At 41.1% G+C, this 23,094-nt stretch overlaps 1 protein-coding gene across 9 annotated transcripts in view; it reads right to left on the bottom strand.

Moving 5' to 3' along the window:
• Positions 1 to 20,931, bottom strand: part of FCRL5 (Fc receptor like 5) — a 36,267-nt gene extending 15,336 nt beyond the window's left edge. For 2 of the 9 annotated variants that reach the window (XM_077987096.1, XM_077987110.1), the window contains exons 1-9: positions 20,720 to 20,899; positions 17,867 to 17,887; positions 16,930 to 17,037; positions 16,405 to 16,659; positions 14,637 to 14,888; positions 14,072 to 14,356; positions 12,669 to 12,947; positions 8,914 to 9,192; positions 5,480 to 5,758 (exon numbers count right to left, since the gene is read on the bottom strand). In XM_077987096.1, coding sequence (XP_077843222.1) covers positions 5,480 to 5,758; positions 8,914 to 9,192; positions 12,669 to 12,947; positions 14,072 to 14,356; positions 14,637 to 14,888; positions 16,405 to 16,659; positions 16,930 to 17,037; positions 17,867 to 17,887; positions 20,720 to 20,750 — 1,789 coding nt within the window. In that variant the 5' untranslated portion in view covers positions 20,751 to 20,899. Of the gene's footprint in view, positions 1 to 5,479; positions 5,759 to 8,913; positions 9,193 to 12,668; positions 12,948 to 14,071; positions 14,357 to 14,636; positions 14,889 to 15,833; positions 16,197 to 16,404; positions 16,660 to 16,929; positions 17,038 to 17,866; positions 17,888 to 20,719 lie in introns of those variants that run through there. The other 7 variants (XM_015112549.3, XM_077987118.1, XM_077987129.1 and 4 more) reach the window with 6 other exon arrangements.
• Between the last annotated feature and the right edge of the window lie 2,163 nt (positions 20,932 to 23,094).

Raw genomic sequence — 23,094 nt, 5'->3', positions numbered from 1 at the left:
ACCATTTCATTCAGCAGTCTCACTGCTGGATATCTACTCAGAGGAAAAGAAGTCCTTATATGAAAAAGACACTTTTACAAACGTGTTTATAGCAGCACAACTCATGATTGCAAACTATGGAACCAGCCCAAATGCCTATCAATTAAGGAGTGGATAAAGAAAATGTGATATATATATGCACGTGTGTGTCTATGTTTGTGTGTGTGTACTATGGAATACTACTCAGCCATAAAAAGGAACAAAATAATGGCATTCACAGCAACCTGGATGGAGTTGGAGACCATTATTCTAAGTAACTCAGGAATGGAAAACCAAACTTTGTATGTTCTCATTTCTCAGTGGGGGCTAAGCTATGAGGACAAAGGCATAAGAATAATATAATAGATTCTGGGGATTCAGTGGAATAGTGAGAGTGGGGTAAGGGATAAAGTACTACACACTGGGTTCAGTGTACACTGCTCTGGTAATGAGTGCACGAAAATCTCAGAAATTACTACTAAAGAACTTACTCATGTAACCAAACACCACCTGATCCCCAAAACTACTGGAAAAAAAAAAAAAAAAAAAAGAAAGAAAAACCCAGCTCTTCATTTAATAAAATCAAACTTTACAGAATTATCTAAGTAAAAATAAAAAGTTTTACCATTTTCTTTATTTTTTTCAGAAATTACTTCTGTGGAGTGTTTGGTGATACTTTGTAGAATGTTTTCTATGTATAAGTACACTCATAGACAAATAAATACATTAGAAGCACACACATGCATGGGATCACAATAATATACTAGCCTACAACCTGCTTTTTCCCCTTAGCAATACATTATGGACATCTTTCTGTGGTATTACTTAAAAATCTACATCACTAACTTTTAAATCTCATCTTTATTAAAGCATAACTTAGACACAAGAAAGTACAACTTTTAAATTTACAACTTGATAGTTTTGGAAATATATTACCTGGTTATTCTTTTTTTTTTTTTTTTTTTTGAGTCAGAGTTTCACTCTTGTTGCCCAGGCTGGAATGCAATGGCACCATCTTGGCTCAGCACAACCTCTGCCGCCTGGGTTGAAGCGATTCTCCTGCCTCAGCCTCCCGAGTAGCTGGGATTACAGGCATGTATGACCATACCCGGCTAATTTTGTATTTTTAGTAGAGATGGGATTTCTCCATATTGGTCAGGCTGGTCTTGAACTCCCAACCTCAGGTGATCTGCCCACCTCGGCCTCCCAAAGTGCTGGGATTACAAGCGTGAGCCACCGCGCCCGGCCTACCTGATTATTCTTAACAATGACAAAGTATTTCAATGTATAGATATGCTATAATACATTTAAGCATTTTCCCATTAATGGATGTTTGGGATGTTGTTGTTTCTTGAATGTCAAGTAATGCAGCATTAAGTAATTCTGTAGATATATTTTTGTATTTTTTTTTTTTTTTTTTGAGACGGAGTCTCGCTCGGTCGCCCAGGCTGGAGTGCAGTGGCTGGATCTCAGCTCACTGCAAGCTCCGTCTCCCGGGTTTACGCCATTCTCCTGCCTCAGCCTCCCCAGTAGTCAGGACTACAGGCACCCACCACCTCGCCCAGCTAGTTATTTTGTATTTTTTAGTAGAGACGGGGTTTCAGCATGTTAGCCAAGATGGTCTCGATCTCCTGACCTCGTGATCCGCCCGTCTCGGCCTCCCAAAGTGCTAGGATTACAGGCTTGAGCCACCACGCCTGGCCATACGAACATTTTAATAACACATAATGTCTAATTGTTCTTCTAAAAGACTGGACCTTTTAAAATACAAAAGTACAGACAACAAAATCAAATATTAGACAAGTGGTATTATATCAAGCTGAAAAGAATTTGCACATCAAAGGAAACAATTAACAGAGTAAAAAGACAACTCATAGGAGAGAAGAAAATATTTGCAAAGTATATGTCTGACGTGTTAATATCCAGAATATATAAAGAACTTAAACAACTCAACAGGAAAAACCAAACAAGCTGATTAAAAAATGGGCAAAAGACTTTAACAGACATTTCTCTAAAGAAGACATAAAAATGGACAACAGGTACATGAAAAAAATGGTCAATCTCACTGATTATTGGGAAATACAATTAAAACCCCAATGAGGTATCACCTCACTCCAGTTAGAATGACTGTTATCAAAAAGTCAAAAGAAAACAAGTGTTGGTTAGGTTGTGGAGAGGACAGAACCTTTATATTGCTGGTGGCATTGTAAGTTAGTACAGCCACTACACGAAACAATATGGAAGTTTCCTAATATAATAAAAATAGAACTACCATATTATCCAGCAATTTCACTGCTGGGTGGATATTCAAGGGAAATAAAGTCACTATGTTGAAGAGGTATCTGCACTCTCAAGTTTGTTGCAGCACTATTCACAATAGCCAAGATATACAAGCAATCTAAGTGTCCACCAACAGATGAATAGATAAATAAAATGTGGTATATATACACAGTGGAATAGTATTCAGCCATAAAAAATAATGAAATCCTGTGATTTGCAGCAATATGAAAAGACCTGGAGGATGTCATATTTAATGAAATTAGGCAGGCACGAAAAGACTGATACTGCATTATTTCACTCATATTTTGAATCTAAAAAAACCAAAGTTGATACTATGGAAGCAGAGAGTGGAACTGTGGTTATCAGAGACTGGGGAGGGGAGAGGGAAGAGGAGGATAGGGAGAAGTTGTTCAACGGGTACAAAGTTATAATTAGACAGGAGGAATAAATTCTGTTCTATTGGACAGTAGGGTGATGCTGGTTAACAGTCAGTTACAATATATTACAAAAAAGCTGGAAGAGAGGCTTTTGAATGTTTTTATCCCAAAGAAATGATAAATGCATGAGATGATGGGTACATTAAACATCCTAATTTGATCATTAAATACCATGTATGTGTATCAAAACATCAAATTGTACTTCCATAAATACACACAATTACAATGTGTCAATTAAGAAGAAAAGGTTGAACCAATTTACACTTGTAATAACTTGTACTCTCTTGTATGAGAGTTTCTGTTTCTTCTTTCCCTGATCATTTGTGATCATATCAATGCACAGGCTTATTTTTATTATTTATTTTTTGGTCAGCCCTAACATCTATGGTTGCTTCACCCAAAGAATTCACTTGTCCTATCCTATGTGACCCTACAGGCTACTAGTTGGTTTTCCATGGAATTTTAGTGAAATATAAGCCATTAATGATGAGTTACTATTGACAAAGTATTCAGAAATGATTTACAAAATGAACATTTTGAAATGTCACTAATTTTTAAAAACTGCCTGTTCTATTTGAATTATGAAATAATTCGGTTTACTCTGAAATAATAATAATCATGAGAAAATGATTGTTCCTTTACTTCCTCTCCTTCCTCTAACTGATTTTTCTTTGTCACATTTTTTTTTTTACATTTTCAGTGTTTATAATAGTTACTTTCTATTCTGTGACCATAATTCTCACAGTTGATTAGCCTTTGTTTCTATATCTAAATCAGTGGTTTCCAATCTTGTCCACACAATATTCTCACCTGTGGTTTTGTCAAAAAATATTGATTCTGTGGCCCCATCTGTGAGATCCTGAATTGAATTAGTCTGGAGAGAGGCTTAGTAATGTGTCTTTTACAAAGGTCTTTGACGAGTGTAATGTGCAACTGGGGTTGAGAACAAGTCATAGTGCAGTTTCCTCATTATGAGTCCTTTATCTTCATTTACATCTTGTTGGGCTGAATTTTGTCATTAGGTGATTTTTCAGAAGGCTTAGTGCATTCTCAGTTTCCCGAATCCTTGTATTTTTGACAATGCCTTTTTGATTTGATATAAAATTTTCAGTTATTATTCCTCCCTCGGAGGTCCAAGTCTGGACATCACTCCTCTCTCTTTGGTATTGAGTGCTCTGCAAAATCTAAGACTAACTTGATATTTTTCTTTCTGAGATGACTGCTTTTTTCCCCATAATCATAAACACATAAATATATTTTTAACCTCAAAGGTCAATAACTTTATCAGCATGTATGTTCTGATCTACATATTCAAGTTTTCTTTACTTCTCAACCATTTCTACTACGTCTTTGAGTTTCATTTTACCCTTCAGTTTAATTTTCTGAAGGTCTCCATTTTAATTATCGACATAACTGGATAACTGGGGGGCTCCATTGTCTGATTTCCATATTATAATTTTTGTCTTTATTTCTGTATCTTTCTACTTTGCATTCTGTATTGTTTTCTCAGATTGATTCTTCATTCAATTAGAGGTTTTCAAAGGTATCCATTCTAGTCTTACTGCTTCAAATTTGTATTTCATTTCTAAAATAGCTTTGATTTTTTTCCTCTTGGGCTTTGCTAGATGATTTTTAAAAATCCCCTCTTACCATCCTGTCATATCATCTGTCCACTAAATTACAAATGTTGACTGAGGACCTACTGTGTTCCAAACACTGAGTAGGCACAGGGATGTTGTGGAGACCAAGGTGGATGCAGTTCTGTTCTCATGAAGCTTACATTCCACTGGCATTAAGGGTGACAGTGAAGAAACAGAAAATAAAGAGGCTTAAGATGCTGCTAAATATGAGAAGAAAGTAAAACATGGATAAAAACATGGTAATGGGATACAGAATGCGTGAAGCCTAGAAGCTTCCTAGATAGATTTGGCTCTGACTTTGGAGTAGTCTCAGAACATTTATATTTTAAAAATAACCTCTTTACTCAGCAAGTTATACTAGGGGCATGTCTGACACATCAGGCTCAAGATTTTTCTATCATACCATTTTGATTCTCTGAAAAGAAAATAAACTTTCCCCCAGTTTCTACTAAACAAAGATTCAAGTAAAAATAGAAGCAGCTTAGCTCCTAAAAAGACACCAAATCATACACATATAATTTGCACACGTTTCTTGAATGTATGTCATACTTCAACAACAGTTTTTTAAAATAATGCAATAAAAGGATACTGATTTTAGCGGGTTAGAAAACAACGGATCATAAAAACTCCAGAAGTTTGAGGAGCTGGTTCCTAGGGAGCCATTTCCCCCTTTGTTCACAAGCAGACTTCTCCAAATCTACCATAAGATTGGAAATCCTTTGGAGAATTTAAGGTCTTGACCAACAGTTACCTACAAGACTGTGCTTGTAGCTAAGTTAATATGTAAATGTCAGTGGAGAAGTAGGACACGCTCTGTGCCTCAAGAAAAATCAGCATACTGTTAGAACATACAAGTAATGAGGAGAAAATACAATAAATAAATTCATTTGGTAAAAGCTGGGGAATCTACTGAGCTATTTTAGGGGTCTGGCTGAGCCAGGACTTATGAGGACTGAGAACCCCAGCTAGTTAGTTGAGGAGGAAGCCAAGAAGGGGATTAAGTTGATTGGGGGAGGAAACTGGACAGTGCAAACAGATTTTTAAAGGAATGGGTGAGAGAGAACTCAGCCAGGGGTGGGTGATTGGCAGGAACCCAGCACTTACCAGTGACAAAGAGGCTCACCGCCTCACTGCGCTGGGGACCAAAGCCGTTGTCAGCTGTGCAGTAGTAATTCCCTGAATGTGCTGCAGTCAGAGAGAAGCTGAAGGACACTTTTCCCACAGAGGGTGTTGAGTTGCTCCCCAGGGGCACGTCCTCATGATAAAACTGGTATAGGATTCGTGGGGAACCTCTCTGGACCTCACAGTAAAGTGTCACCGTGGCTCCTTCAAAAGTCAGGGCCTCAGCAGAGCTGAGGGTGAGGACAGGACGAGACACGGGGACTGAGGAAGAGAAAAAATGAGTCAAGAGTTTCTTTTGCCTCTTACTGTAGATTTCAACACTTGACCAGTGCAGATGCTCAGTCTCCAGTCCAGCGTCTCTAGGCTTCGCCTCCCGGGAGGGCAGCCAAGCAACTTCTCAGGCTTCTCTGACCAGCTCCCCTATGTGCCATGCTGGTCTTTCCCTATCTGTTCATTTTTCCAGCAGACCAATAGTCTCTTCTTCTCTCATGGCCCCGCTTGTAGTGTGATCTGCCTCCCTTTTGCAGAGGAGATGATGCTTTCAAGGAAGAAATTCCTTGTCTTGCCACCACCAGACTCACTTGCACCAGCTCCTCACTTCTTCCTGCAACCATGCAGGCTTCCCTGCAACCATGGAAGAGCCACGCCTGGCCTTTCCAAGGGGGAACTTCCTACATCTCTTGACCTGTGCACACCTGCCTCTGTCCTAGACATGAAGTCCTTACCTCTATTGGCTTCTTCCAAACTACATTTTGATGTGTTTAACTATCTCCATATACGAAAAACTAACAGACAATACAAAAACAACCTTATTTACATTTGAAGTTCCTCACAGTCGGTTTCTCCACTTTTCTGTGGACAGTCTTCTGGAAGAAGTGACCTACGTTTATCATCTCTACTTCTTTATCTCATATCTCATATGCACATTTTGTCCATTACAACTCAGTTTTTACCCACAATAATCTACTAGAGTTGATTTTTCATGTTTATGAATGTAGTAATGATGATAATGATAAAAATAAAAAAGATACTTATTATAATGACACTATAGTGCCTTTAAGTTCTGGTGTGTGTATATTTGTCAGATGTAATTTGTGAATATCTATACGTATACAGACACTAAGTTAATCATCAAAACAATTCAGTGAGGTAGGTACTATTGTTGTCCCTATTTCACAGATGAAAATACTGAGGCACGAGTGGTTGAGTCACACAGCTAGTAAGTGAAGAGGCAGCAGTCAAACCCAGATATTCTGGTTCTAGTCTGTGTTCTCCTGCCAAAGAGTACTTTGTGGCTAAATTAATCGGATGTGACTCAGCTTTTTTGTTTTGTTTTGTTGTGTTGTTTTGTTTTGTTTTGAGATGGAGTCTCACTCTGTCGCCCAGGCTGGAGTTCAGTGGCATGATCTCAGCTCACTGCAAACTTTGCCTCCTGAATTCAAGCGATTCTCCTGCCTCAGCCTCCCAAGTAGCTGGCATTACAGGCAACCACCACCACATCTGGCTAATTTTTGTATTTTTAGTAGACACAGGATTTCACCATGTTGGCCAGGCTGGTCTCAAACTCCTGACCTCAGGTGATCCACCCATCTTCAGCCTCCCAAAGTGCTGGAATTATAGGCACGAGCCACTGCTCCCAGCTGTGACTCAGTTTTTATCTTTCATCATCTCTTAGCTTTGCTTTATCCAAACTGGCTCATTATCATGTGCTTAGAACATGTTCTACCCTTAGTGACAGTGGGGCACACTCTCATAGTGAGTGCCTTTTCCCTCGGCCAGAGGCCTTCCTTCTCATGTCCCATCTCCTCTACTGGGACTAGACTGGGGGTTCTGTCCAACTGGGCACTCCCTTGTTGGGCCCTCTCCTTCACTCCTGGCTGCTCCTCAAACAGGTTGCTCTATGACCTGTTCCTCACTGTACTGCTGGAGTGGTTTTCCCAACATTTAAAACCTTCATAGAGCCCAGATTGCCCTGCAGAATATGACCCAAGCCCTTACTCTGCTTCTAAGTAGGTTCTAATGATGTCGTCTTCCCCAACCTTGTCCTTCCTTTCTCCATTGTTCTGTCTATGCTTCAGTCATCAAGAACTGACCCCTCTCCAGTTCCTGGAAAGTGTCCTCCCTCCCTCACCACAATACCCTTCTCCTTCAGGTCTTATCTCAAATTCCAAGAATTGTTTTCTCACTTCCCAACTCGGATTGGCATGCATTTCCATCTGCTCCTGTAGCCACCAGGTGCTTCTAACTTTAGGTTGATGTTTTCTCTATTACTTGTCTGCCTTTGCCATTAGCCCCTATGAACTGTGTGGGCAGGACCAGGTTAGTGTAGTCTTAGATGCATCGTTAGATGTCAGTACAGTCTGGTCCATGGAATAGATGCAATCAGTATTTATTAGGTGAAGAAGTGAGTCTTTGAATAGGACTTTAAACATCTCTGAGTGTGTTTGATCATGATGTCACTGTCTCCACTTTCCTTGGGACTCTGAATGTTAGGCACATTGCTTTTTTTCTATGTCATTTGATGTCTCCTCCTGGGTTCCCTGGTCCTCTCCTTTATAATCTCACACATCCCTGTGGGAGGGACTGGATTCTTGCTTGTCTTCTGAGCTGGTATTATTGGTTTACAAGAGAGGAAACTGAGGCCACTTCCAGGCCCAACCAACACTGGACTCTCTGTCTCCAATGTAGGCCCAAATTACACTGTCTCCTTCAACATTGGACCTGGCCATTTAGCCACACATGGATGGTTCAAAATTGAGATCCAAAGCTCAAAGGAAACCTTTTTGATGTCATAACTGTTTGACAGCTACCTGAATAGCCGTGAGGGCATTAAGCCAAGCAACTGGAGGTGAAGCTGTCTCCTGGCCTGCTCCCAGCCTGCCGCGGTCTGTGCCTTTCTTACCTACTGCCCAATCAACTGTAAAAAAGGCTTGAGCAAGGGAGACATGTTGGGTTAACTATGATCCAGTGACTTGTCTTTGTGTCTCACATGATATTGCATCTGGTTATTCATTGATGTCTGATATTAATCAGACAGGGGACATTTCTGTGCTCCTGGGAACTGAGTCTGAGTCTATATCTACTAAGAATAATTTTGTGAATGAAAATCAGGCATCTGGCAGATCTACAGGACAAGTGGAGAGCACGAGAAAAGCAATTGACTGCTCAGAATTTGAGGAGCAGGGAAAAAAAAACTGCTGCATCATGAGGCAGGGGTAGGAAGGCACCCAGGCTGCAGTGAGACAAGGCTGAAAGTGGTGGACAGCAGGTTCAGTGAGCCAGAGAGTGGAGGAGGACATTAGGTTGTCCCAAAGAAGAAGCAGAGGAAACCGGAAGGTACATGCGGACTTCTGAAGGACTGGGTGAGAGAGGACTCTCGGCCAGGGGTGGGTGATTGGCAGGAACCCAGGGCTTACCAGTGATGGAGAGGCTCACTGCCTCACTGCGCTGGGGGCCAAAGCCATTGTTAGCTGTGCAGTAGTAGTTCCCCGAATGGTCTGCAGTCAGAGAGAAGCTGATGGCCACTCCTCCTGCAGAGTGGGCCGACCTATTCCCCAGGGAGGCATCCTCATGATGAAACTGGTACACGATGGGGAGTGAACCTCTCTGGGCTTCACAGTGAAGTGTCAACTTGGCTCCCTCAGAAATCAGGTCCTCTGCAGAGCTGAGGGTAAGGACAGGGCGAGACACAGGGACTGAGAGAGAGAAAAAATTAGTCAAGATTTGTTTCTGCCGCTTGCTGTAGATTTTGTAAAAGGAAAATAAATCTTGGGAACCCCAAATCACTAAGCCAAAGGGAAAAGTCAAGCTGAGAACTGTTTCAGGCAAACCTGCCTTTTATTTTATTTCTTAATAAGATAACTTCAAAGACTTTTTAAAAAGCTACATACCTCCCTCAAAATTTGTCCACTGAAATATTTCTTTGTGGGCCTCAAGATCTTTACCCTAAAATGGTTCTGTTTTAAATGGTTCTGTTTTACCCTAACAATGTAAATTGATAGCTGATTTTCACAGGTGCGGGACAAAAGACAGAACTTTCAGTCATCCCTGCTTATAGGAGACAAATGCATATCTGATTGTTTCCCTGATTTAAAAATGCAGACTCACTGGGCTAGAGGAAGACAGCATTGACTATTTCTCTGCCCCTCTCTCACATGTAAATTTGTATTCTGCTAAAGGCTGATCAAAGACTCAAAAGAATGCAACTGTTTGTCTGTTATCTACACATACTTTTTAAAAAATGTCTTCCTTTTTCTCCAGTATCTGCCCTTTCACCTTTAAATATTGAAACCCTCAAAATCATCTTTGGAGAAGGCAGGGAGCTGAATCCGGGGCACATATCCTTAACCATGGCAAAATATACTATCCAAATTGATTGAGACCTGTCTCAGATAGGTTTTGGTTCACAGATTCAACATTTCCCCAGTGCAGATGTTCAGTCTCCAGTCCACAGTCTCCAGGCTCCACCCACCCACAGGGTGACCCAGCCACTTCCCAGGCTGCTCTCACCGGCTCCCCTCTCCTCTTGCTAGTCATTCCCTGTCTCTTCCTTTTCCACCAGACCTCTTGTCTTTTCTCCTCTCCCAGTTCCCCTTGTTGTATGATCTGCCTCTCTTGTGGAGAGATGTTACTCTCAAAGAAGAATTTCCTTGTCTTTCCAGGAGCGGAATCACACCCTTACCCACAGCAGCTCCTCACTCCATCCTGTGCCCTGAGACCATAGAAGAGCCCTCTTTGGCTTGCCTAGGGGGATTTTCTTCTGACTCTTCATCCTGTGCACACCTGCCTCTGTCCTAGATAAAGCATTCTTACCTCTACTGGCTTCTTGCAAACACCATTTGCATGTGTTTAACCCACTCCATGTTAAAAAAAAACCATCAGACAATAGAAAAACAACCCCATTTGCATTTGAAGTTCCTCACAGTCGGTTTCTCCACCTTTCTGTAGTCAGTCTTCTGGAAGAAGTGACCTACCTTTAACATCTCTACTTCTTTATCTCATATCTCATATGCATGCTTTGTCTATTACAACTCGGATTTTATCCCCAACAATCTACTAAAGTGGATTTTCATGTTTCTGAATATAATTATTGTGATAATGATAAAAATAATAAAATAGATGTTTGTTATAATGACACTATGGTGTCTTTAAGTTCTGGTGTGTGTGTATTTGTTGGATTTAATTTGTAAGTATGGATATATAGAGAGGCACTTATTTAATCATCAAAGCAATTCATTGAAGTGGGTACAATTGTTGTCCCTATTTCACAGATGAAGATGCTGAGGACCCAAGTGGGTGAGTCACACAGCTAGTAAGTGAAGAGGCAGCAGTCAAACTGAGGTATTCTGATTCTACTCTGTCGTCTGCCAAAGAGTACTTTGTGGCAAAATTCACTGGATGTGACTCAGTTTTTATCTTCCGTCATCTCTTAGCTTTGCCTTATCCAAACCGGCTCCCTCTCTTCTGCTTAGAACACAGTCTGCCCTTGGTGACAGTGGGGCACACTCTCACAGTGCCTCCTCTCAAGTCCCATCTCGTCCACTGGGACTGGCCTGGGAGTGCTGTCCAACTGGACACTCTCTTGAGCCCTCCCCTTCACTCCTGGCTGCTCCCCAAACTGTCTGCTCTATGACTCGTTCCTCACTGTGCTGCTAGGGAGGTGTTCCCCAAGATTTAAACCATTCATGGGGCCCAGATTGCCTTGCAGAATATGGCCCAAGCCCTTACTCTGCTTCTAAGTATGGTCTAACCATACCTTCCTCTGCAACCTTATCCTACCTTTCTCCACTGTTCAGTCTGTGCTACAGTCACCAAGAGCTGACTGTCCCTCCAGTTCCTGGATCATGACCTCCCTCCCTCACCACAATCTTCTTCTCCTGAAATGTTCCCACTCATCCTCAGGTCTCAACTCACACATGAGCTCTTCCAAGAAATTTTTCTCACTTCCCAACTCAGATTGGTTGCCTTTCCATCTGCTCCTGCAGCCACCAGGTACTTCTATCCTCAGGTTGATGTTTTCTGTATTACTTGTTTGCATTTGCTATTAGCCTCTACCAACTGTGTGGGCAGGGCCAGGTTAGTATATTCTCAGATGCATCCTTAGATGTCAGTACAGTCTGGTTCACGGAATATATGCAATCAGTATTTATTAGGTGAAGGAATGAATCATTGAATAGAATTTGATACAGCTCTGAGCATGTTTGATCATGATGTCACTGTCTCCACTTTCCTTGGGCCTCTGAATGTCAGGGACACTGTTCTCTTTCTGTGTCATTTGATGTCTCCCCCTGGGTTCCCTGGTCCTCTCCTTTATGATCTCACACATCCCTGTGGGAGGCACTGGATTCTTGCTTGTCTTCCAAGCTGGTATTATTGTTTTACAGGAGAGAAAACTGATGTTGCTTCCAGGCCCAACCAAGACTGGACTCTCTGTCACCAGTATAGGCCCAAATCACACTATCTCCTTCAACACTGGACCTGGCATTCAGTCATGCATGGATGGTTCAAAACTGAGATCCAAAGCTCAATGGAAACCTTTTGATGTCATAACTCATTGGCAGCTGAATTGGTACCTGAATAGCTCTGAGGGCATCAAGCCAAGCAAGCAGAGGTGAAACTTCCTCCTGGCCTGCCCCAAGCCCACCATTGTCTGTGCCTTTCTTACCTACTGCCCAATCAACTCCAAAAAAGGCTTGAGCAAGAAGAACATGCTGGGTTAACTATGATCCAGAGACTTGTCTTTGTGTCTTACCTGTCTTTGCCTCTGGTTTATTGATTAATGTCTGATATTAACAGAACAGGAGATACCTCTGTGCTCCTGGAAATTGAGTCTGTGTTTACTGAGAATAATATAGTGAATGAAAATCAGGCATCTGGGGAGCCAGAGGACAAGTGGAAAGCACAAGAAAAGCACCTGGCTTCTCAGAAATTGGTGACCAGGGGAGAGAAAGCCACTGCACCATCAGGCAGGGGTATGAAGACACCCAGATTGCAATGCAACGAGACTCAAGAGGCAGACAGCTGGTTCAGTGAGCCAGAGAGTGGAGGAGGACATTAGGTTTTCCCAAGAAAGAAACCGAGGATACTGGAAGGTACATGCTGATTTCTGAAGGGCGGGGTGAGACAGGACTCTTGGCCAGGGGTGGGTGGTTGGCAGGAACCCAGGGCTTACCAGTGACTGACAGGCTTACAGCCTCACTGGGCTTGGCACCATGGCCATTGTCAGCTGTGCAGTAGTAGTTCCCTGAATGCTCTGTAGTCAGTGAGAAGCTGATGGATGCTCCCTTTTCACAGCGGACTGACTTGTGCCTCAGGGGAACACCGTCATGATAAAACTTGTACAAAGTGCGCAGAGAATCTTCCTGGGTTTCACAGTGAAGTTTCACCTTGGTTCCCTCAAAATTCAGAGCCTTTTCAGGGCTGAGAGTGAGGACAGGATGAGATGCGGGGACTGAGCAAGAGAAAAAATTAGTCAAGAATTGCTTTTGCCTCTTACTGTAGATTCCAAGGCATGGCCAATGCAAATGCCCAATCTCCAGTCTCCACCCTTACCTTGCTGCCATCAGAACCACACACCCTTTCCTGCACCTGCTTCTTGCTCCTTCCCTCTGCCCTATGACTATGAAACGTTGCACCTGGAGTGCCCAATTATTATGAGTCTTCTTTCCTATTCCTGTTCATTTCTCCTTCACTTGCATTGGCCTCAGGGATTTGTTTGCCGTTGGTAGTTTTTCCTTAAAGATTAGCATAGTCTTCTAGAGCTTTTTCTCCTGCTCCTACTCTCTCCCTTGGCCCAGACTGACATTCTTTATTTATAGGTGAGAAAACTGAGTCAGAGAGAGATGAGGAGACCTGCCTGTGTAGGCCGTTTTCAGGGCCAGCCAGGGCCAGAGTTGGTGTCCTGACTCCTACTCTGGTGATGATCACATTGTCTCCTTAGAAGTGAGCCTGGAGTTTGCCATGAGTGGAGGGGTGACACAGGGCTCTACAGAAGCTGTTTTTCCCTCATCACTGTAACTACCACAATAGCTTTGGGGGAAGGATGGTGCTGTATACTAGTAAGGGAGGTGATGTAATCTGGGGTGCATATTTATACTCATAACTAGGGAATGGTAAACCTCCAGAATTACATATTTGGAGTAACTATGATGTTGCAACCTGTCTTTGTATCCTACAGAAATTTTCACATTGGTTATTGTCAATAAGTAATGTTAATTGGGACAACAGATCCCTCTGTACCTCAGAGTCAGAGAGCTATGCCACAGCCCATGGCTTATCCCTATGGGCCTAGAAGAAAAAAAATGATGTCAGGGAAGAGAGGCCTGTGAGAGAAAAGAAAGACTTGTATTTAATGGCATTGAAAGAAAAAAAAAATAGACCTTTCTTTTCTTGGATTTTCCTGGGTCTAAACTCTTTTAAGATGCCCATAAGAGTAAAGGTCTCTTTGCTTGCACAACTCCCATTCTCACAGGTATGAGTTTTTTCTATAGAGACTGGTGACCCAAGCTGATATGCAGCTCTGTCCCACTTTTCCAGCCCTCTCTGCAGCAAATCTCAGATTCCACCAACACTTACTCAGCACCTGTATCCAGGATCTCAAGCTGTTAGATGTGGTGTTATAACACATTGTTGCTGCCTTACACCAGTAGGATCCTGAATCTTTACTCCACATGGCAGTAATCTGGAACTTCGGGGAGAGGCTGCAGCCTGATCCCAGCATCTGGTCATTTCTGAAGAAGCAGAACTGGAGCGGGACATCTGACCTCTCTAGAGAGAGCCGGGTCTCACAGGTCAGGGTCACTGGGCTCCCGCTGATGGGCTGGAAGGAGCTGACTCTCAACACTGGACGTGTAAATGACTCTAGAGAGAAGAATCACAACAGTCCTAGAGCAATGAGGCTGGAAGTGCTTTGGAGAAAAACAAACTTCAAGCAGCAGCACATCCAAAAGCAGGCAAAGAAAGGGATGTCATTGATCCCTAGCTTCCTTCAGCCCAAAGCACTACTATACTTGCTCTGGTCCTTGCAGGCACGTGGCCTGTAGTTTAGTGGTATTCCAGTCCACCCTTTTCCTCCTGTTCTATCTCTGTGACCCCAAGGAGTCTCCTTTTGACCAACTCACTTCACAAAATAATGCCTTACCTTGGACTTGGATTTTGACTGTGTTAGAAGAAACAAGGCAACAAGTTTCCTTATATCCAGTACAGCGATATGCACCATTGTCCTTGAGACTTGCATGAGAAATATGGAAGTCAGTTGTTTTATTAAGAAATGCCAGGACATTTTCATTCTTGTAAATAGTAGTCTTCAGTGTTACTTCCGCCTTTGCCCGGCACCTCAGAACCACAGAGTCTCCTTCAAACACAGAAAGTGGAGCTTGCAGGATCAGCGAAGCTATGAGAAACACAACAGTAGTTATTTGGTGCATCCCATTGTTTCCCCTTTCTTTTCATTGTTTTTCCAAGAAGATTTTATTTTTAAAAAAATGGGTTGGGAAAAAGGACTCTTAAAATAATTATCACTTCTTTTTTTCTGATTTAGAAATGAACACATACACCTCGAGAAAAGTGAAAAGCAGAAATGTAGGTAAAATCACCTATCATCTCACCACCCACGTTTTGGCATATGTTTTTCCAGCTTTCTCTTCAACTTTCAAGTACTTGAGAGCTCATGTGTATTTATTTTATGGAATAATAATAATATTTGTAGATTCGATAACTTTCACTTACTATGCTATGAACACTTTCCTATGTCATTAGTATCACTATTGAACCTGATTTTTAATGTTCATAAAGTTTTCCTTCACTGGCAGTAATGTAATTTCTTTAATGACTGTTCTTTTTTTAAACCATGTCAAGGTCTGCCATTTTCAGGGGTGTACATCTATGATTGTTTCAGTAGGTAAATTCTTAAGAGAGGGATTGTTAAATCAAAGAGTATAAGCATTTTATTTATTCCTTGCTGGTACACTGCTCCCACTACCTTAAAAAATGATATAACTTCAACTTCAAAACACGTGGCTTTAGGACAAAAAAGGAAATGTCTCTTCCTTTATCTTTCTTTCTCTGTATATTTATCTACCTCTGCATTATGTAGCCATAAGTATGAACAATTCTCCTGCCACTTATTATTCCAAGTAAATAATATGGCTTAAAACTAGACACAGAGGCGGGTGCTGTTGCTCATACCTGTAATCCCAGCACTTTGAGAGGCCCAGGTGAGCAGATCACTTGAGCCCAAGAGTTCAGCGTTAGCCTGGGCAGCATGAGGAAACCCCATCTCTACTAAGAATACAAAAATTAGCCAGGCCTGATGGCGGGCTCTTGTAGTCCTACTTACCAGGGATACTGAGGTGGGAGAATTGCTTGAACCCGGGAGACGGAAGTTGCAGTGAGCCGAGATAACGCCACTGCACTCCAGCCTGGGTGACAGAGCGAGATTCCATCTCAAAAAACAAAACAAAACAAAACAAAACCAAAAAACTGTTCAGGAACCATTCAAATAAATTAGTCCTCAGGCTTTCTGGTACCCGAGAACCTTGTAAAAAATGCAAATTAATGGACCTCACTTCTATAGATTTTGATTGAATAAGCATAGGTAGGTCCTGAGTGTCTCTATGATTGATAAGCTGCCCAGGCTTTCTCACTCAAATCAAACTTCAAGAACCCCAGGTGCAGAGACATTAATCTACTCAAGTAAAAATTTTATTCATTTGAATGTTTAAAATTAAGCAGCTAATTCCATTCCCTGTCTGGTTGTATTCTGAGCTTTTTACTCTCTCCCTGTCTTACCATAGTGTGAAATAAAATTGTCCACTCATGAAGGGTCTGAGGGAAACAGTAATAACAGCTAGAGAGAAACATGGGCTGAATTGATTTCTAAAGTTGGTGCATCTTTCATGCTCTCTCACCTGAAGAAAAGTCCAAGGACACAGGGCTACTGAGAGGGGAGCCCTGGGCCTGGCATCTGTACTCTCCAGATTCCTGAACCTCAAGGGTATTTTTTTGGGTTTCTCTCGATATTTCTTTCCCAAGGTGCCGATAGTACCATTTTGTTTTTTGTGATGAGTAGAAGCCAAATCCCTTGCAAGTCAGATTCACTCTCTCTCCTCGGAAGACTGTGGTCCATGGAGGCTGGAGGAAAATAATGGACTTGTATGTCCTTACTGAAGAGGAAAGAGAAAAGGAGTCTGAGGTGGAGGCACCTGCAGGCCCAGCCTCAGGGCCTCCTGCTGCATAGCCTGAAGGACCTGGGTTTGGAGGATCTGAAAGAGGTCCTCGGGGAGGGTCACTGATAGCTCAAAGCTCCCTGTCAGCCAGTGGCCCTCATCTCACCCAAGGGAGAAATTGCCCAGGGGATGGCAATGGGCAAAATGATTTCAGAAGGGTGACACCAGCAGGATTCACCATCAAATATCACAGTTAAGTAGCCTTACATGGAAGTGGGTCCCAGAGAAAATCAATGCTGCGCTGCCATTTCATCATGTTCAAACACTCATAAGAAACTCCAAAGGTGATGTTAAAATCACAATTTTGCACTTTCCCTAAGAGAATAAATCATATTATCTTAGGATTTGTCCCTGAGAAAGCCTCGAGAGCTCAACTTACCTAACATCTTCATTTTGTAGATGGTGATTCAAGTGCCCAGAAGAACCCCATCATAGCTAATTGTGGCAGAGCAAGGAAGGGGCAAGTCACTCACTGGCATCCAGAGGTGACTAGGACAAGGTTACAGCTGGGACCACTGATTTGGACAAGGAGAGGGGTTGTAGAGGGTTCTTGCTACTCTTGGGTTCTCAATCATCCACTCTGAGCCAAAGGAACGGCAGTAAGAGCCAGAACTAATTAAATGTGGGATGCAGATAACTTGTCTTCTCCCCTCTCTCCCCTTTCTGTGCCTTTCTTTTTTGTGAGGACCCAGTTGTTGGATGTCCAGGAGGATTTTACTCCAAAGCTGCAGAGAATGCAGCATTCCTGCTGGCATCAGCAGAGTGGGATGTTTTTGGGGATTTTTCTGGCTTGCTGATGGGAGAGGATCCTATCCTGAGTCCAGCACACTTGCCATGGAGTTAAAGATGTCCTGCCTGACTAAATGGGATCTGTTGGCAATAACAGTAAATGCAGGGCTTAGCAAAGGTCAGGAGCTGCTTGGGCATTCACCCCTTCCCCCCGGGAGGGTCAGAGGGTGACCATGGAGCTCTCCTGGCCCTTGGGAGATGCCAAAAAACCAGGCATCACTTTCAAATCCCTGCAGACCTCAGTGAGAAAACAGGAGATATTAGAGATCTCAGGCAGCCATCACAAATGTTCTCTATTGATTAGGAAGAGACACTCAACCAGAGACACTGAAGAGACAAAGACAGGAGAACTCACCAAACTGTCCACTGACAGGAGCTGCAAAAATAAGAGCCAGAGATGAGCACAGAACCATGATTATTTTGTTTGAAGAAGATAATTCCCTTTTTTAACCCATGCAGGTATTACTTGTCCCTTTAAAAAATTCATTTAAAAACTCTAATAATTATTCATCAAGTGTGTATATATATATATACAGATATATATATACACACACATATATACAAAAATATATACACACATCTATACAGATATATATACATACATATATATACACACATACATTATATACATATAGATGGCATGGTATTTGGACTTTTACAATGTATTTTAAAAATGATATCTGCCATCAAGAAGTTGACTAGTGGAAAAACAGAAACACGATTTAAAATAATATAACACAGGGTGTAAGTGCAATAACAGAAATACACATGGGGTATGTTGGGGGCAGAAGGGCCACCTAGCCCAGTGGGTAGGATATATATGTGTGTGTGTAGAGTGTGTGTTTGTGTGTACATGTGTTGAACAGGATAGGTGGATCCTTGAAGGTACCTGAAGGAGATGATACTTCACAAAACTGTGAGTGAGAACATGAGTCTGCAGGTGGATGTTAGCATTTGTGTATGGTAAGAGGCGATGCAGAGGGTAATCAAAGTAGAAAGGGCACAGAGGTGGAGAAATGACATTGGTGCTCAGGACTTGGGAGGGTTGGGGGAAATAAGATAAGAGAAGCATGCAGGGCCTGAGTAAGTGGCTCTAATTTTATTATAAAAGTCATAAGGAGTCATGCAATGGTTTCAAGGGGAGATTGACAAGGTTAGAATTTGAAACTTTGATGGAGCACTCTGTCAGTGGACAGAATTTAATGGGATAATATGAAGTAGGGAGACTGAATAGAAGGCAGGGCAAGATTATGGACGCGAATTAAGCCTTCCTTGGGCACCAGACTCCAGGCTATACTCTTTTCATGAGATCATTGAATCCAAGGGTTCATTATCATCATGCCTAATTTTTAAACAATAAACTGAGGCTCAGATTATTTAGACCTGATACTCAGCCCGAGAGATGGTAATGTGTAATTTTTTTCAGAGTGTTTTTCCAAAATTATCTTCATTATCTGCTTGTTTATTTTCCCTTCTCTATAATGCAAGCTGTATGAGATCTAGGACTTTTCTTACGTTCACCATATATCCTCCAAGACCTATAACAGTGACTGGCATATAAAAGATGTTCCTTTAATATTCACTAAATATATTTTTGTTGTATAATGAATTAATTAAAGAACTAGGTTAATAATATAGAGGTAGAAGAATAGAGATTTGAGAAATGGGTAATGAAGAGAGAGAGGACACAAAACTGGCATGTTTATCAATTGAATATATATTCTGCATATGGGTTGATTTATTTATTCAACACAATTTTGGAATGCCAATCATGCTCCAGAGCAAGGCAATAGAAATCCAGGAGTGTGTGAGAGACACATCATCCCCGTCCACATGAGGCTGTTGGAGACTTATCCAAACTTAAGTGTTTTACTGAGAACAACAAATTATTCACCATTCACCTGAATATTTTGGCTTCTTTGGTCTTTGCATTGTTTTAAATGAAGCTAGTATTTTTGTGAGTGGTTTCTATATGGTCTGCATTTACATAGGTTATTTCATATAACCATGTCAATAACCCTGTGAGGTAAGTGCTAGGATTAACCCCATTTTGTAAACCAGGAATCTGGTAGCCAGTAGGTGGCGGGATGAAGTTTTGAACCTAGATCCTGTTTGACCCCAGAGCCCATGTTATAAATTTTGCCCTCTGATGCTCAGGACCTGGCCATTACCCACAATGTGTGGGGCCATAATTGAGATGTGTTCCTACTTCAGGAATTATAGTCCATGCACCTTCCAACTTTGGGGTCCTCGTTTCTTATATTATGCCTGCTCCATTTCTGCTCCTCTAGCTCCTACTCACCTCTAAGTTTCATGAAGTCTTCACTAGCTATTTTGAATACAGTTTATTATCTGCCTACAGCATTCATTGGTAACTTTGCCTAGACAATTACTTAACTGGGATCTTGTTGCATAGCTGCTTGAAAGTACATTGGCCTTGCTGGGAGCCTTTCTATGTCATGACCTTCCAGAACACAGACATAGTGTCTCCTATGGACTCTCATTGTTCAGCACCTGGTACAATACTGTGCGTAGATATGACTAAACACATTTGCTGAACAAATAAATAAGCATATTTAATTCTAATATTTAAACGTTAGTAAAAATCAACCAGTTTGCACATACGAGTTGATAGAGACTTATACACACCCACAGGGACAAAGAGAAAGTCATGTGCTTTAGACTTGTCCTTGCTTTGTCCACCGACCCCTCTCTTCCACACCATATTCTTAACCCATTGCTGCAGTGTTTTGCAATTATGTGCAAGAGAAAGAGCTGTCTTTCTTGTTAGAAATCTTGCCCTCTCATGCTCGGGACCAGGATCTGGCCTTGTCATACAAAGAGTAAACACATCTCCTCTACAGAGAGGACAGAGGGCTCTTCTATGAATAAGATGATATGAACAAACAAACATGAAACATTTTCTGGACTTCATGAAGTTCTTTTTAAAGAAAAAAAAATGAAATTTTAACTGTCGTGGTTACTGTGGCTTCCTACTCTGTAAGACTGAAAATTCCTTCCAGCTGTGGCCATTTTCTTCAGCCTCAAGAGAAAGCCCTGAGCTGCAGAGCCAAGTTCAAAAACACAGTCTCCTAATGTAGGAAAAATTCTCTCAGCAGGGGCTGTGCTGAAGAAAGGACCAGGCCTGTGGTGGAGAGAGAAGCTGTCCCGACCCCACCCAGGTCCCATCGTGAGCCCTTTTACTCACCCAGGACCAGTAGTATCACCCACAGCAGCATGAAGACCTGGACCACCAAGGGCTGAGATCAAAAGAGAAGTTTTCTCAGAAATAACAGGTTTGAACTTGATCTTACAGTCAGGACACTGCACACCAGCTCCAAGGAGCACATCCGAGAAGTTGCGCTCTCAAAAACAGCAGAATACATTAGTGAATTAGAAAAAAGGAAGTGGGAATACCCATCTTCGGCTACTAATCAGAGTTTCCTGTCCGATGATCAAAGAAAAAAAAAGTTAAGGTTTTAAAAAATCAAATACCCTTGACCCTACATTTTTGCTATTGGGAAATTACCCTGAAGGAAGTATCTGAAGAGAGTTCTATAAGAACGTTTATTGTAGCATTCATTATTGCCTACACACTGGAAACAAAACAAAAAACCACAATATGGAGACTGTTTAAGAATATTCTGATTCTTCCGTACAATGACAAGCAATCATTAAAGAATAAGGTAAATCTGAACATGCCAAGAAGACGAGACCACCTTGTTTGATGTGAAGAGAATAAAAGTGAGATATAGATTGGTTTTGTAGTATTATCCCATTGGGTAAATATTAAAAATAGGATATATGTGTACATCAACTCTTTTAAGTATACTTTTTTTTTTTTCCTGGAACGTACACACAAAAATACTGATTATGTTTGAAGAGTAATAGGTGGGAAGAAGACAATTTATTTTATGTATTTCTGTACTGTTTGATTTTTTAAAAAAAATTACCATGTGAATGTATAGCTCTTATAATTTTCTAAAAGTCAAGTTTCCATCCTGGTATACGGATCAACAGAGGTTCCTAAGACATCAGCTGCCATGAGGAGTGCCAGTTTCTTTGTTTCAAATAATTTCCCACCCTTTCTCTCTGGGCCCATACCTTGGTCTTCCTAAGGGGGCATTTAATTTTATATCTACAAATGCACATCACCTTAGGTATATTATGTCACATCCGACCCACTGCACCCTGAGGCAAGAAAATCATACAGGGGTTACAGGAGTGAATAGAGATTAATCCATCTAAGTACAAGAGGAGAATTTCAAAGGGAACACAGAGTCTTTGCCTACTTTTTGTGCTAAAACAAATAGTGCTGCTATGAATATTCTTGTATACATTTCTTGGAGCATGTGTGCACATAATTCTATTGGGTATATACCCAAGAGTGGAATTCCTGGCTCATAATGTATGCATATATTCAGTTTAGGAAGTATTACCAAATTATTTTCCAAAGTGGTTGCGCCAATTCCCACCACACTCACCAACCAATGTATGAGAGTTACCATTGTTCTAAAATTCTTGCTGATATTTGTATTGTCATCTAGTAAAATTTGGCCATTCTGCTAGAATTATCTCAATGTGGTTTTAATTTGTATGTCTCTGGTGAATTTGAGAATGAGCATTTTTTCATAGTCTAATTGGTGATGTAGATATCCTTTTTATGTGCAATCTCCTTCAAATATTTCCTCATTTTTCTCTTAACTTTCAGTCTTTCTCTTCCTGTTTTGTAGCTATTTTAAACTCTGAATATAAACCCTTGTTGGATATATGTATTGCAAATGTCTTCCTTCAGTCTGTGGCTTGCTTCTTTGCTCATTGATAGTGTCTTTTGATGAACAACCATTCTAACTTTGACATAGTCCAGTTTATCAATCTTCTCTTTTATGGTTAGAGATTTTTGTATCCCTTCTAAGAAAGTTCGTCTACTCCAAGATCATAAAGATACTCTCCCAGGTTATCTTCTAGAAACTTTATTTTTTTTTTACCATTTATTTTATATTTATAATAGCATTGCAATTGATTTTTGTGTATAGTATGAGTGTTTATATTCACTTTTAATGTAAATATAGATAATTTACCCAGCCCTATTTATTGAAAGTTAATTTTTTCCACAGTACAGTGCAATTTCACTTTTGTTATAAAACAGAAAGCCATGTAGGTCTATTTTTGGAAATTTCTTTCATGTCCATTAGTCTATTTCGTCTATCCTCATGCCAATACCACACTGTTCTAATTATTGTTGCTTTAAAATAACGCTTATTAACTGATAGTTTAAGTCATAAAATGCTGCTCTTCTTCAAAATTGTTATGGCTATTTTTGGCTCTTTGTATTTTTCTGTACATTTGAAAATCACCTTTTCAATTCCTGCTCCCTCTCTCCCCAAAAGCCTAGAAGACTTTTAATAACTGGGATTGCATTGGATTTATAAGTTAATTTGTATAAATTAGAAGAGATTGAGTCTCTCAATGCATAAGCATAAAATATCCCCTCATTTATTTAGGTCAACTTGACATTCTTTCAGTAATTTTCTGTAGCTTTGACTGTGGAAAGTATATCTTTTGGTAGGTTTATCCTTAGGT

Source organism: Macaca mulatta, chromosome 1 (assembly GCF_049350105.2).
Source record: "Macaca mulatta isolate MMU2019108-1 chromosome 1, T2T-MMU8v2.0, whole genome shotgun sequence".
NCBI lineage: Eukaryota > Metazoa > Chordata > Mammalia > Primates > Cercopithecidae > Macaca > Macaca mulatta.
Note: the sequence above shows the minus strand (reverse complement) of the source record. Positions and strands in the feature narration are given on the sequence as shown.